This window comes from Tachypleus tridentatus, chromosome 4 (genome assembly GCF_004210375.1).
Source record: "Tachypleus tridentatus isolate NWPU-2018 chromosome 4, ASM421037v1, whole genome shotgun sequence".
Classification (NCBI taxonomy): domain Eukaryota; kingdom Metazoa; phylum Arthropoda; class Merostomata; order Xiphosura; family Limulidae; genus Tachypleus; species Tachypleus tridentatus.
The window spans coordinates 80,954,617-80,971,359 of record NC_134828.1 but is presented as its reverse complement, the minus strand read 5'-3'; the positions used below and the strand labels follow the sequence as shown (position 1 = coordinate 80,971,359).

General features: G+C 34.2%; 1 protein-coding gene across 2 annotated transcripts in view; it reads left to right on the top strand.

The window, feature by feature from the left end:
* The first annotated feature begins 4,031 nt into the window (after positions 1 to 4,031).
* The window catches only part of LOC143249538 (oxysterol-binding protein-related protein 2-like), a 30,556-nt gene continuing 17,844 nt past the window's right edge, over positions 4,032 to 16,743 (top strand). The window contains exons 1-4 of one of the 2 annotated variants that reach the window (XM_076499561.1): positions 4,032 to 4,587; positions 5,278 to 5,368; positions 6,989 to 7,064; positions 11,599 to 11,733. In XM_076499561.1, coding sequence (XP_076355676.1) covers positions 4,470 to 4,587; positions 5,278 to 5,368; positions 6,989 to 7,064; positions 11,599 to 11,733 — 420 coding nt within the window. In that variant the 5' untranslated portion in view covers positions 4,032 to 4,469. The remainder of the gene's footprint in view (positions 4,588 to 5,277; positions 5,369 to 6,988; positions 7,065 to 11,598; positions 11,734 to 16,743) is intronic. The other variant, XM_076499562.1, reaches the window with a different exon arrangement.

Genomic DNA, 16,743 nt, shown 5'->3' with positions numbered 1-16,743 from the left:
TCTGATAATTTCGTATATTTCTGTGCCCGGGATGGCCAGGTGGTTAGAGCGATGGACTCAAAATCTTGTAAGTATTTTCGTCCTGCAGTAAATCCTGAATTTTGTTTAGTAGGTGGATTTATTCAGGATTACAATTGGATTTATTTTGACAGATTTAATTATTATGACATATTTATTCCGTGAAACGATAAGGAATATTTAAATCTCCATTTCCATTGTGAGAAGTACGGCTGTTAAATATCCACTTTTAAGTGAGGTGGTAAACGCTCCTTTGATAAAATCTTTGACAGTATACTTCCTACATCATTCCTCAAAGATGACTGTTTCTGACGTTCTTCCATGTGAGTGTGCTATTTGTACAAATTCACATCTTGCAATTTCACATCCAGACTTGACTCTGATTTCAAGACTTAAATTGTTGAATTCATTATCCTAATGACGACATTTTTATTTCTCAGGTCAACAAGAAAATTAATAGTTCGCGTTGATGTGTTTGGTTCTATTACAACTCAGGCGCTAGATGTCACTTTATTTTGAACAAGCTTTGATATGAGTTCTTCACTTTTTAATAATACAATAAACTGAACACCCTTCTGTTGTCACAGACAGTCAAATCTATTGTGTTGTTATTGCCATGTAGTGTGCATATATTTCCTGATCATAACTTATTCATGTATCCACATTATGTCAGTTCCTAATATGTTCATTTCCTCAATGTCAGTTACCAATTCATCATGAGGCAAAGAAACGTTTCTTAAGCAAATATAACCTATTTTGTGGAGCTTATGACCACCTGCTGTTCACCTCATTTCTACTCCTTTATTCATATATGGATGCAGTTTCCTACTTTTTATTACCAACTGGGGTCAAACTGTTGTAGCTGTAGAGCTATCGATCAACATATTGCAAGGCTTTCAATTAAAACAATTAAGCTGTTGACTTCTTTGTTTAAATAGTGAACATCTTTTTAATTTGGGAATTTTATTTATACGTCCAGTTAATTCTTATTACCCAATGTTTGGTTATCCCTTAGTTGTTACTCCATTCTTTTTGGGCTTGAAGATACATCCTAAGAACATTGTATTCTTGGTATCTTAACAACTACTGTTTCCTCATAATCTCGACTGCGATGACAAGGTTGACCACACTTAAAAAATTTCATCTTCCAAAGTGTTTATTTCTCACCAGCTTTACTTTGTATTTCTTGATATCCTTTCAAATTTCACTGAAAAGACTTATTGTCTTCTCGTGTATTTCCTCTATTCTTTGTCGTTAATTGTCTAATCAGTCCTTTTAGTTCTTTTAAACTGTCATCAATGGGAGATGTTGTTTCAACACTACTCGACCTGACGATCCCATAACATCAAGATAACATTTTTATTTACTTATCTGCAATTTGAATGCATTCTACTTCTATCATCAATAAATTTGCTCCAACTTATTTCTCAGAGCCTTGTCTATAATAGTGTCTATAAAAGAGCCACGTATTAGTAAATCTATAATTTTGCGAGGAGCATCTGGGTAAATTAAGGGGCAACCCTACTCAAAGTTTTTACAAGCTCAGTCATGGTCTCTTCTTCTATACTTTGTTCCAGAGTTTCGCTCTAAATACTTGTGAGATACTTTTAAACGTGTTGTATAAGATAACTACAGACGCTTGACAATTGTCATAGCTTTCAGATGGAAGATTACTAAATATTGTCAAAGCTGGTCGTTTTAGATTAACAGCAAGGTAGATGGTTTTGGGTTTACTATTCCACATACATTTTCTCGAAATGATTCCGAACTGAAAATTGTATGATTTTATGTTACATTCCCATTATACTCTGTTTATTTCTCATTTATTAAATTTACCAGCTAAGTTGTAGAACTTAGTTTGGTAGTGTCATGTCTGGAGAAGTCTTGGAAGATTCTTCAGCAATAGCTGGCACAACAATAATGGTAATAGGTATAGACCAAATAATTTCTCCTATTTCATATTTTGTCGCAGGTGGCATTCCAGGACGAAACTCCTAAACTGATGTATAAAGAGGTGTGATTGATTTAATATCTGCATTTTACACCTTATTTTCCAGGTGTTTTATTTTGTTATTGATATTCTATTCTACCTCAATAATGTTCCTTCTACCTTGCTGATATCGTTTTGGACATCTTCAGTTTTATCATCGCAGCATTTAGTACCTTTTTTTTACTGCTCTCTGCATTTATTCTTACATGATGTTGTAATATTTCTATCCGTATTCAATAGCTTATAAATCTTGTCTTCAATCACGTTTTTAATTTTTTTTCTTTAAGTAATAGGTATTTCCCTTTTACCTCTTTTCTTGAATTTCTCTCTTTTCACCTCTTGGTGTTCTTCTAATCTTCTTTTCTCTTGTTCTTCTTTTTTTCTCTATCTTTTTGATCTTATTTTTATTTTCTATAAATTTCTTTTTGATTTTTAAAATATTTCTATCACTTTCGTCTAATTTTCTGTCCTTTCTCCCTCCTCTTGTCTTAATCATTTCATTATGTCAAATAACACTGTACTTGTACCTCATTATATTTAACCTCTTGATCATCATATTTAACAATTCAAGTTCTGTTTCAAATACATTCCAAGTCCTCTATAATTTCCACCCAAATATCCAACTTATGATAACAAATGTGTAACTTTCTTATTTCTTTGACGATTTCTTTTAGATTATTTTCATTTCCTCCTCTAAATTTTTATAAACTTGAGCATTTTTACATTACCGTGAATTTATTGTAGGCCTACCTTATAAATTACATTAACAAATGTAATTAAACAAATCAACTTACTTGCATAAAGTAACTACAATAACTAGCACACCGAGTTGTTACACTATTTAACTCAAAACAATCAACGCACTTCACAGCTGTATCATATTTGTAATCTAGCTTTGAATATACTGAAGAAACATAAAGTCCTATCCACCCTTTAGCTAATAACATTAAGAATAGAACTTACACACACGCACATATATATATTATTGGATTTCAAATTTAATGCTAGGGATGGCTTGTAAACAAAAGAAAGAATGACGTGTCATTGGAAGATTACCATAATTTCTTTCTTTCTTTGATTAGAAAGGTAAAATGTTTAGTTTAGTAAAGTTTAAAACACTTTCAAATATATAGACTCTTACTTACATGAAACACACTTTGTTTAGTAATGACCTTATTTCACGTGTTAATTGTACGCAGTCAAGTAGTGTATCCAACATGAATATTTTTTTATTTTCTTATGAATAATGTTGTTGACCTATTTTTAATATCTTATTTCTTTCACCTAGTGACATGGCTATATTTAAGTTTAGAAATGTCTGAAAAACTATATACTCTTTACTTTCAGCTATAAGATGGTCAATTATGTGGGCAGTGCCTACGCACTGAGAGGGATGACATTATAGTTTAGGTACATAAAATTATACTTTCTTAACCTTTATACAGAATTCTTTCAGGTAGTATCGCTCGAGAATAAGAGATAATAGGTGTCTGTCACTTTTATGTAGTCTTCTTTGACTAGTTTTCTAACTAAATAAAGAACCAATTTTACTTTATTTTACACTATGTTTAGTTCTCATCTCTTCAGTCAGAAATTTTTTTCAGCTTTAACACTGCATTACATTTTCTTCCGTATCTCCTATTATTATGGTACAACTCTTACCTTTGAAATTCTACGTATGTACCACGAAAAAAATATAACATTGTTCAGATTTTACTAACAAAGTTTACCATAAATTAAAATATCAAGGATACATAATAGTGTTTTCTATCAAAAGAAGACATATATACATCAGAGAATAATGGAAATATTTGTATTGTTGCTTATCGCGGAGACTTCCAGTAACATAGCGGCATGTCTGCAGACCTATAACGCTAGATACCGGGTTTCGATACTTTTGGTGGGCAGAACACAGATAGCCCATTGTGCAGTTTTGCGTTTAACTACAAGCAAACTTATTTGGGATACATTTTTAAAATATTCGAGGTAAAGAAGTTATATACATATAACATATTTATTCAAAAGAGGGCGTTAAATTCTGGTCGCTCTGAAGCACCATTATCAAGTAAAGTAGATGTATCATGTATTTGTAGGAGTTGCATAATTATATTAATCTAATTAGTGTAAATTATGTTGTTCGTTTAATATTTGATTAATATGTATTTCCTCCTTATTTTGCCCAAAAAGTGTCATTTGCGGCCGATTAACTATATATTAGTATAACTATTGTAATATAGTTGGTACTTAAGTTAAACTAGTTAACACAAAAGTGGCAAAAACTTATTTCATATCAAAAAGACAACTTTAAAGTTACCACTGGATCTTCGTCAACTGTTATGTGTTGATCGTAACGTTACATATTATAGTGTTAAGACTTTTATGAAATTTGGTGATTTTAGAGTAACTTACAGTTTTGTTCTTGACTTTCACTTTTTGGTAGTAGTAGATTCAGTTTACAGCAATGTTAGCTTCCATTGTCGAATACTTTAACTCGAAGGTTTTTTGTAATTCATCCGAGTCGGAAAATGAAGTGCCAGAAAATGATGTTGATACTGACAATGAAGAGAAAAAGCAGAGAGGTAGTTGTAATATAGAAAATTTTGAAACTTTGATAATGTGAAGAATTAAATAATTGATATTAATAGCGTTAGGATAATTTAATGTGATGTGTATGAATGAATTTGTACTCCTTGAATTTTAAGTTAGGATAACATTTACTGATGATCAGAATTTCAAAAGATAGCATACCACTATCAGTTATTCAGTTTAGGTGTGAAATTTAGGCTAATTTATAGCTCTTCAATCAGATATCTAAGAAGTTTTAATAATTTTTGAGTTATGATGGGGAGTTAACATTTTTAATTTTTTAAGTTATAAATTGCTATACGTTGTTACAATGCTGAAATCAAGGGTTTAGTTCTCCTTGATGGACTCATCAGGTAGCCTGATGTGGCTTTGCTATAAGAAAGACACTTTAACACACACTGCTATACCCAAAAAAAGTAATAATGATGACCCCAGTATCTGGCTCAAAGGTTGAGAAAGTACAAATTTTATATCTTGAAAACATTACAGCAGGCACTACATTTAAACTGAAATAATTGAAATTTGTTGTTGTTTATTATTGAATTGTTACTACATTTAGGATGAAAGTAAATATGTGAATTTTACTCTTTTCAACTATTACTCAAAGTACTTATAATAAAAATTTAAATAATCTAATTTTTAAAAATAATTAACTCAATATGATCCATTTATTTGATTTAAAGGAGATACAAATGGAAAAATTACACCTAAAGTAGTGACAGACAAAAAGGATACAGTTTCTTCTGAAGTTTTCACATCACCAAAATGGTTAAGGTAAGTGAAATGACTGACAGAGGAACTATTGTCACAATGTTTTCACAAAACTTAAAAATGTCATTAAAGTAGGTATATTGAAAATAAGGGGCTATTTAGCTCTTTAAGGCCGTACTAACCCTGGAGAAAGAAAAGAATAAGTTCAAGTTTTAAACCTTCCATTTAAACTCTTGTAAGGTGCTGGTCTTAACTACTGGTCCTTGTATAAGCTAATCACTGTGTTAGAAAAACAAAACTTAAAAGTTGAACTTGTTATATCAATGAAAGAATCCATTGTCTTCAAGTTATAGCTTAAAGAAATCAGAAAATTTTATCCTAATAATCTCCTGGATAATTCTTTAAACTCCTATAGTGTTGCCTTCTATCTTTCTTTTCTTGAGTGAGAATAAGTTAAGAGATCTGAACTTGTGCTCCATATAAAACAACTTTTCTATTCCCAGAATTATTCTTGTAGTTTCCTCATAATCCTCTATGATAAATTTCTTTTTGAGATAAAGAGATCAAAACTGTACACAGTATTGCAAATGATGACTAACCAATGATTAGTGCATAAAGAGACTTATCTCATTTGACTTCTAATCAGTATGTTATAAACACAGTTTATCTGAATTATTTTATTCGACTTGAAACATAAGCATGTCATCGTCTTTTTTGTGTCTCGGTATTTATAATGATAAAGTCATAAGGAAAAATACTGAAGTCAAAAAGGTTTTGTTTTGATAGCTATGCAGTAAAGTAATGAAAGAAATATGCTCTACAGAATACTTCACTTAGAATTTCAGGCAGTCAAGAATACAAATACACAAATGTATTAAATGTCACAGATTCCAAAACTATTTTCAATCTCATATATGTTTTACACTGGAGTGTGAAAACATGGGACTGGGGAATTTCAGACAGACAAGAAATCAAGTCATCACTTGTAATGCCAACTTTTTTGTTGTCATTTCCAGGAATTGAACAGAAGATCCATACTTTCCTGTTAAAAGATTGTTTGTAAATTATCAGTCATAATTTTGCCCTAGTGAAAACTGATGTGTACAAGTGGCTTTTATATTTTGTGAAATGACCATTTTTGTACACCAATTTGTCTGCAGTTACAGTGGTAAAAGTCCAGTGTTTATTGATCATTGTGTTGTTAAATGATGTGAACATTCAAGAGCCACAGAATGGTATAGAAGTACCAGAGTGTGTAGTTCCTTGTTGGATTTTTGGGGTCACCCCAACACTTTATGAAGTTTATAAATTGGGATCTTCGACTAGCCAAAATTTAATTTGCTGTTTTCACCATGATTAGTAGTTTGTTATCCAATAATATCCAAGTTAGGTGTATTGTAATTGAACATATTAATATTTAGGTAAGGGAAGCATACTTTTAGGTGCTCACAAAACAGTATATGTGTGTGTGTGTTTTTACCTAATTTCTCATATGAGTGGGTCCTTACTTTTTTGGGGGGATCAGAAGATTTTAATATTAGTAATATAACATTCACAGGTTGTATAGGACCAAAACACAAATACATGGTAGTTCATTATGTTAGCAGCTCAAGCAGATTTAATGGCTTTTACTACTGTTTTTATTTAATTCACATTCAGCAATGTAAATCTTATTTCCTTTAGGACAAGTCTACCAGCTCCTATGATCCCAAGGGCAGAGATCAGTGTGTGGAGCATATTGAAACAATGTATAGGAAAGGTAAGCCTAACTTTTCATATTATTTTGTGCATTATTCTTAGTAATTATGATTCAAGTTCAACCAGTACATTGTAGCTTTCATTGTTTGGTATGTTGCTTTGATTTACAGAATCGCAGATCAAACTCTAGACAAGAAATGTTATTGAACGAAAATTGTATTGAATATTTGAATATCATGTAATATGAAGCTGAGGAAGTGCATTGGTGTTTTATAAAAAAAAAAAAAAAAAGCATTCAAAATGTAAAGTGAAAATTGTATATAGTTCTTGTTCAGTTAGTGAAGTGCCCAATGTTGAGATGTTTACGCTTATCAATATGGTAATAGCTATGAGATTGCATATATTTTCATATATAGTTTGAGGAAATTAGAGCTAAAGTAAGAATAGCTGGGAAAAATATTATTTTAGTTATTTTGCTACTTGAATAAAAGTTTTAAGTTCTATTTAGTGCAAACATTTATAAATGTGCAAATAGATGTTGATTAAAATGCATATATTGCTCAAAACATTTTTGAATCATATGTCAGTTCCAAAACAAACCAAACGAAAGTTTAATACCTCAAATAAAACAAAAAATCTGATTTATTTAACAGCATGCAATTTTAAGAGCTTATAACTAAGCACTCCTTGGTTCATTGAACCAATGCCTTGTATGTTGAAGATGGACTGAAATTTATTTTAAAGTGTATTTTAGCAAGCTTTTAGTAAACATTACAAGTCATTTGGGCAAAAAGAAATCAAGTTTTTTTGAATATTTGTTTATCTGTTTTAAATTTCGCACAAAGCTACTCGAGGGCTATCTGCGTTAGCCATCCCTAATTTAGCAGTGTAACACTAGAGGGAAGGCAGCTAGTCATCACCACCCACTGCCAACTCTTGGGCTACTCTTTTACCAATGAATAGTGGAATTGACCATCAAATTATAATGCCCCCACGGCTGAAAGGACGAGCATGTTTGGTGCGACTGGGATTCAGACCCGCAACCCTCGGATTACGAGTCGAACTCCTTAACACGCCTGGCACCTTTTTTAAATAAAATATCAGTACTAAAGTTTTGCCTGTGAATTTATGAAGCATTTATTGAGTCAGTCTGAGTTAAATATAGTTTTTATTTTCAGAATAACAGTATTTATTTTCATCATAGAGTTTTTATTTCATTTGAACAACTTTTAGAACATCCCAAATAAATGTCATAAGTTTTTTTATGTAGGGGGAAACCTAAACGTAATATTTTATATTTTTTTCTAATCTGACATTAAATGAAACAATTTGTATACATGAAAATTGTGCAATAAAATTACTAATGTTTTTATCTTAATTATCTTCACAGCTTTCATGTTAATCTTTTCACACCTGTTTTCTTTTAATACTGTAGTTGTATTGCCTGAATTTGTACCACAGAAGTGGTTTATCCTTCTGTTAAAAACACTAAATCACAGTAGAAGTCAACTGGCTGTTTCTTGTTGTACATGAATTTGCTGACAAAACAGTTGTATGCCTTATGTTTTTCTTACCAAGTTGATTGTCAAAGAAACAAAATTCAGGAAGCTTTCATATATGCATTCTACAGCACAAAAAATAATAGATTTTTCCTGTTGCCAAAAAAAGCTATGTTTGAATCAAATACTGATTTGTAAATGGATATTATTTTCTAATCAGAGCAAGCTATTTACTCAGAGAAAAATTAAAAATCAACTTCAAGTAAATAGGCTAATGTTGGTGCTGTTACAGGATGTAGTCTACAAAGATAAATACACTTCTTGGTAATATCTTGAAGCCATTGAACATCAAGAAAAAATATGCATTTTGCTTTGTTAGACTTAACCACTTATTTTAGTACAGCTTCGAAAGATGAAAATAAGAAAAGGGAAAATAAAAAAACCTTTTTAGCACTTAATAGGGGAAATGTGAACACCATGAAATTAGCCTAAATATGAGCTGGTCAAAAGTTTAAGACTATACCTAAAAGAAGTCCTAAACAGGGTAGGAAGTGCCCAACAAGAGGTCTCAGTAGTGAGTTGTACGGCCATCATTGCGAATAACTTCAAACATTCACTTTGGCATGGTTGATATAAGCATTTGCAGAAGGCTGGCTGGAATGTTATTCCAAATGGTGATGGTGGCTTCACAAAGATCATACACTGTTTGGAATTGACGTCCATTTCTATATACTTCCTTTGCCATCCATCCCCAAACATTTTCAGTGGGGTTCAGTTCGGGCAAACATGCTGGATGGTCCAAAATAATCATGTTATTTGCCATGAAAAAGTCCTTTGTCCTGTGGGCATTGTGGATTGCACTGTTGTCCTGCTGAAAGATCCAGTCATTTCAACACAAGCGAGGATCTTCAGTCAATAAGGATGCTCTCTCCAACATGCCAGTGTAGCCAGCTGCTGTTTGATGCCCCTGTATAATCTGAAGCTCCATTGTTCCATGAAAGGAGAAAGCACCCCAGATTATGATGGAACTTCCTCCACTGTGTCAATTAGAAAATGTCTCTGGTGGGATATCCTTATCGTGCCAGTGGCATTGGAAGCCATCTGGACCATCCAGGTTAAAATTTTTCTCATCGGAGAACAAAATCTTCTTCCACTTTTCTGTTGTTTGGTGCTTCTCAGCAGAGTTTAATCGAGCTGTTTCGTGATGTGGAAGGAGGCATGGCCTTTGAAGACGTTTACGGTTTTTAAAGCCTTTATCTCATAGATGCCGTATTATTGTTTTTGAGCTGCATTCTGCGTCCGTAAGGGCCTTAATCTGGTTTGACGGTCGGCTGGTGTCTTGCCGAACAAACCGTCAAATCCTCATGCTCAACGCTAGCGAAATTTTCTTGGGTCGATCACTTGAAATTCTCGTTCTGTATCCCTCAGGATCTTTTAAGAAATTTGCAACAGCAGTTTTACTTCGCCCAATCTCACCAGCGATGGCACGTTGAGAGAGACCTTGATTTTGCAGCTCAACAATTCTGCCACGTTCAAACTCTGTCAACTTTTTAGCCTTTGCCATATTTTTACCCAATGTAACACAGGAGTGTCAAGGGGAGATGTTGACAACACTAATACTTGAGCACAAAGGACAATTTCATTACGTGTTTACCGATTAATGCTTCATTTCAGTATGGTCTTAAACCTTTGAGCAGCTAGTATTTAGGCTAATTTCATTGTGTTCACGTTTTCCCTATTAATGTTAAAAAGTTTTTTATTTTTATTTTCCCTTTTCTTATTTTCATCTTTCGAAGCTCTTTATCTTTACCCTGCTAAATTAAGAACAGCTACCAGAGATACTCCTCATGTAGTTTTGTGCAAAATTTAAACAGCAAACAAACAAAATACCATTGCATAATGTTTTTAAGCTATAAATAAAATGGAATTGCTCTCTGTTTTTAAAAAAGTGTTGGATATTAAGTTATTTTGTATTGTGAAGTAAAGCATTCCTTGGCAGTTAGTTATTCACCAGTTTTCATGAAATATTCATCATCTTTGAGTAGTGTACATTAATTATCCTTTACATACAACATTATGCACAACTCATTACAAAGTGTTTTTTTTAATTATAGGAACTTTGAAATGCTTACACTGAAAAACTTGTGAATTTTGCTATATTAAAAATAACAGAAAGAATAAAAAAAAAAATGACTACAGAGATAGTGCTTAGAGGGTTAACATCCACTGTTATAGTTCTAATGTTGCACTTATTTCAAAGTTGTATGCCTTGCCAATATATCATAAATACCTATTTTGTTTCTTTTTCTAACAATTAATTACAATGTATTAGACAAGTGGAGTTTTGTATATTCCAGGTAATATTTTACATATCAACCAAATAAATTTGTATTGCATGTTGCATTCTAGTGCCAGGTTATGCTAAAGAGATTCAGACATTCTTGCCATAAAAAATAACATTTCTTTCTGTGGATATGGTGCCATCAGTGAATATATATTAATTGGGACTTTACAAGATAAAGAAAACTAAATCATGTCAATCTAAACATAAGACAACCATTTTAACTCTTCGAGCTTGGGTGGGTCAAAGTCAGCATGTCACCACTTGTCATAAACAGTTACATTCAAAATTTAATTATATTGATAAATTTAGCATCAAAATGTATGTTACAATTTTAATTTTATATAAGTTTCATGGCTTTGTTAAAAAATGAAGTATTTAGTAACTTCGGAATCTTCACTTCTCTGTATCACTGGACACTTTTTTTGCTTCAAATTGTCCATTTTGGATGTTCTTCTTCTCCTATATATATTTTTATCTTTCTGTGGAATTTCACAATTGTACTATATGCATCTTTAAGCTAAGCTGTCAATTTGTAGCAATAAAGTTTTTTTTGCTTTACAAATACTTTAGTTGATATCATATCCATTCAGATGAAATCAAATCTTAGGAAGGATGTTGAGTATTGTTAAATATCAGATACTTCATGGCTGTTGCAAGCCTGATTTAGAGTGATAACTTATAAACATTTATAAATTATTTTTAAATTGTTGTGCCTGAATAAGTAATGGCTATTTGTGTGTGATTTGTTACAGGAATTATCCAAGATCACCATGCCTGTGGTGTTCAACGAACCTCTTAGTTTTTTGCAACGGTTGACAGAGTATATGGAATATAGTGTTTTACTGAAGCGAGCAGATGAGTGTGATAACCCAGTGGACAGGATAGAAGTAAGCATCACAAACAGTTGACTTTTCATGTATGTTATAGCCACAAAATGATTCATCACCAAACTTAATACCCAAATATGGAATGTTTTTTGGTTTTTTTTGTGTGTGTGTGAAGTTTAAAATGTTCTTTGACTTTTGATGTACACCATTATGGTTATTATGAGTTTTCCTTGTAAAATGATCATTCTCTACATCTGAACTCCATGATATAACTATATGTCTTCAAATCTACATAATAACTACATAATAACATTGTTTTGTAAACAAGCCTTGTCAGATGCTTAATTAGTATGAAATAAACAGTCTGACTTGTATTCTTCATTGAACCCTATAACTTTAATATATACAACATGACTAAAATTGTTTGATTTCAAAGTGTAGTAATGTGAGTTGTTATTTTATCCTTTCATTGTATATAATTTTTATCAGATACTTTACTGTTTTACCTAAAACTGTGATATCAAAGCATATTGATTACTGATTGTCCTTAAGCTGAGATATTGGACTTTGAACATGTCTGGAAACTACTGTGTTAAGTTCTAGACAATTTAATCTACAAAAGTCTTATTTTTCTGTAATTCTATCTGTTCTTAATCTGTCACAGGATTTTTTTTTGCCATTTTAATAGCTACTGACTCTAGATAGTCTGGTTGATAGTTCCTTTTTTATTGGAAGATCTTATTTGTAGTTTTATTTCTATTTGCAGTTCTAGTCATTTTAATAATTGTGGTTCCTCCAGTTGCAGAAAAAGTAAAACTAATAGAAAAGTTACTCTGATTGAAAATGTTTCATAATTATTATTATATGTAGTAAATACTTATTCTCTTACTTAATTGCATTTTTCATTGACATAAAAATATTTTTTTTGAGTAAAATAATAACCATTTAGAACTGCAAGTATATTAGAAAATGAACAAAACAGTAAAATTGTAAAATATTTTGTTTTCTGTATTGGAAACAGTCGAAACCAAAATTACCCACAAATTCAGTTGGTAGTTATTTGTAAAATGGTATCTTGGTCTAGCCATATCTCATTTTAACTGTTTTATTACCAGTGAGAACTGAGTTTAGATGTAATCACGTATCAGATTAACAACTTATTAGAGACAACCATGGCTTGATTATCCACAATCCAGTTTAACAGTTTTAATGCAGTATTCCTTTTGCTTGGCCCCTCAGTGTGGACTCCTTTACAGAGAAGGTTTTGTTCTTTCAGTTTACCTCCTCTGAGATCTGAACATCCATCACCCACGTGTGCCATGCATGGCAACCTGTGAAGGGGAGGATCCTGGTGGTTGAGAGGTCCAACCCTAACATAGTACTTTGGCCTTGAATTCCTGTAGATGGGCAGCCTTGGGGTGTCCCTTCCCCCCAGGATCATTCAGCTGGTCCACTTAGGCTACGGTCAACCAAGTACTAGTGTTGGATGTTCTCATTGGATGCTGTAGGCATTGTATCTAAAATTGGTGTTTGGGTATTGTGCTAACGAAACCTTGACATTGTTGGAGTGTCATTGTTTGGCACTGTAGTGCATCCCTTCATAAGGCTTCATGGTGTGTGAGGTCAGTGGGCACTGAAATATTATTTCTTTATTATTGATCCCCAAATAACAATTTAAATAAAATAGTGAAAAAATAGTCCATAGGTAAGCACCCATGTCTTGAAGATTTTGATCAACAATTTTCAACCTCTGTAACACCTGTACCTTATTTTTTTTATACTACATTCTCCTTCAGTCAAACTTCTAGGGCAAATAATTAGATGGACTCACTGGTTCTCCTAAGTCAGTCAAAAAGCTTTGCTCTGGTGACATTGGTGGAAATATCCTCTCCTAAACACAGTGAACTCCTCTTGCATTCGGAGGTGATTGGGGATGTACCCATTGAGGTTACTTCCCATGCTACTTTGAATTTGTCACAAGGGGTTATTGTTGAGATGGGTTTGAAGAACATCCCTGAGTCAGATCCTCACTGGTTTCTCCACTCGAGGAGTTTCCACAGTGAGGCATATCTCCACTTGCAAAGCTGGAATTATGATGCTGACAAATGTCCTCACTTTGGCATTTACATCACCACGTCCACCTGCCACCATCAAGGCAGGCTATCTTAATTGCAAGGTACAGCCATACATTCCAAACCCCTTTAGATGTTTCCAGTGTCAGCGGTTCAGTCACTTGAAGACGTCATGTCTTGGTTTCTTGACGTGTGCTCGTTGCAGTGGCAAGGATCATGATGCCTATAAGTGTGAAACAGACCCTCATTGCATGAATTGTAATGGCTCTCACCCATCCTCCTTTTGTTCTTGCTCTATGTGGTGGGAAGAAAAGGAGGTACAGCATTTGAAAACATTTCAAAACATTGCTTACTCTAAGGCTCGAAAGTTACTGTCCAGCACTTCACCTCAAATGTATACTGCTGCACTTCGTTACACTACTACAGTGGGAGTGCAGACAGATCTCTCCGTGCCTCTGAAAAAATCGTTTTCAAACTGTATGAAAAGTCTTTTGACCTTCATGGTCAAGAAAGTTAATGAATCAACATCAACACCCATCTCTGTTCTTACCATTCATTCTAGCAAATCCCAGATCCACTTCCTTTGGTTCTGGGTACAGTCATTTCCTTGGGTACATCTTCTTCTCTTGCTCCAATATGCAAAACAATCGTTCGTTCATGTCATGAGATGTTCCAACAACAGAGGCCTGCCCAATTGACTAAGAGCAGGATTCATGAATGTTGATAGCCCTCCCTCAAAAATAAAATGTTGAAAGTAGAAGGGCTCTCCACCCAATCTGCTTACACATAAATAAAAATGGCCACTTTGATACAATGGAACTCTCATGGTTTAGGTTCTTATCTGGATGACATCAAAACACTCATTGCTTCTTACCATCCTGTACATCTTTCTTTACAGGAAACATTTCTGAACTTTTCAATACAGTCACCTTTCGGCAGTTTTCTTTGTACATAAATGACAGGTTGTGTGATGGACGAATGCATGGAGAGGTGGCACTGTTGGTTGATCAGCATGTGTCCACCCTGTCTTTGCCACTAGACACACCCTTGGAGGCTGTAGCCATCCCTGTTTCCTTGGGTCATACCATCACCGTTTGTCTTCTCTACTTGTCTCTTGAAGAGACCTACGATCAATCAGACCTTGATATTTCCATTGAACATTTGCTGTCTCCCTTTTCAATCCTGGGGGATTTTAATGGACATAATCCCCTTTGGGGAGGTACAGATATTCATGGAAGGGATTTCTCTGTACAGCATATGCTCTCAGATCATAACCTTTCTCTTTTCACTACTGGTTTTTCTTATTTTCATGCACCTAGTCAGTTTTTTACTGCTATTGATCTCTCAATTTGCTCCCCTTCCCTATTATCCCATTTTTCATAGAGGGTTGACAGTGATCATTTTAAGAGAGACTGGCCATGGTTGATGCTGCCCGACCCACGTGTCCCAGTGGAAGCTGGATCAAGCCAATTGGTCCTCTTTCACTGCTCTCACAGAACTTGATCCTGCCATTGTCTGTAAGCCAACGATAGGCAACTGTGTGGCAGCAGTGACTGATTGTATTATACAGGCAGCTGCTCAATGTATTCCTAAAACCTGGAGATGTTTTCCATGATAGCCTCATCCATGATGGAATCTCACTTGCCACATGGCACAGGAGGTTAAAACATGGGCTTAGGATACCTTTTATAGGCATCCCACACTCTCGAGGCACATCGTTTCCCAGCGGGCCTGTGGACATGCTCAACAGGTAAGACGTCAAGGCCAGAAGGAATCTTGGATTAAATTCACAACCAGCATCTTTTCTACCACCAGTTCCAAAATCATATGGGACAAGATTCAAAAGGTCAATGGGCAGTATAATTCTGTCCCTCTTTCGCTCTTGCTCTCTGGTGTCCAGGAAGTAGCTATTGCTTGGAACATTATTGATATTCTTGGTGAAAGCTTTGGCTGAGTATCCAGCATTTCTGCTTCATCTTCCACCTTCTTAACCATCAATACTAAGGCAGAGCAATCACCTCTTTCCTTTTGGGCTGATCATCTCTATGACTATTACTGCTTCTTTATATTGGTGGAACTCAAACTGGCCCTTCATCAGTCTGGCAATACATTGGTCGGACCTGATGATATACACTACGAGATGCTGCTCCATCTATCTCCTGCTTCTCTTGCTATTCTTCTAATTGTTTTTAGCCAGATATGGCAGGAGAATCGTTTTCCTGATGCATGGTACTAGGCTATTGTCCAACCTTTTTCCAAGTCTGGAAAGGATCCCAAGATTCCTTCAAATTACTGTCCAATTGTTTTGATGAGCTATCTCTGTAAGATCATAGAGAGGATGGTTAATGCTTATCTTTGGTTCTTCAAATAAAACAGCCTTGTCTTGCCCACCCAGTGTGGGTTCTGATGACAGTGCTTCACTGTGAACCATCTGATTTGACTTGAACATCAATCAGAGCAGCCTTTCTCTAACAACAACATCTTGTATCAATATTCTTTGACCTTGAGAAGGCTTGTGATACTATGTGGAGGTCTGGCACTTTGTGAGACTTCCACTTATACAGGTTAGGTGGAAATTTGCCCATTTTTATTAAAAAAAATTTAATAGGGGATTTCAAGTTTATGTGGGTTCAACACTTTCCTGTTCTTTACTACAGGAACTTGGAGTTCCTCAGGTTTGTGTTTTGAATGTCACACTTTTCAGTATAAAGATTAATGCCATCACTGAACAACTCCATCTTACTGTTGCAAATGGGCTCTGTGTTGACAACTTCCATTATCTTATGTCAGTCGTTGAACATGAGGTTATTGAGCAGCAGCTACAAACTAACCTCAGATGTTTACTGAAATGGATCACAGCCAATACCTTTAACTTCTCTCTCTCTCTCTCTAAAACTGTTTGCATGCACTTTTGCTGCCAACAGGTTATTCACCCTAATCCTAAACTCTGTGTCAGTGAAGTTGTACTTCCTGTGGTTTCTGAGACAAAGTTCTTGGG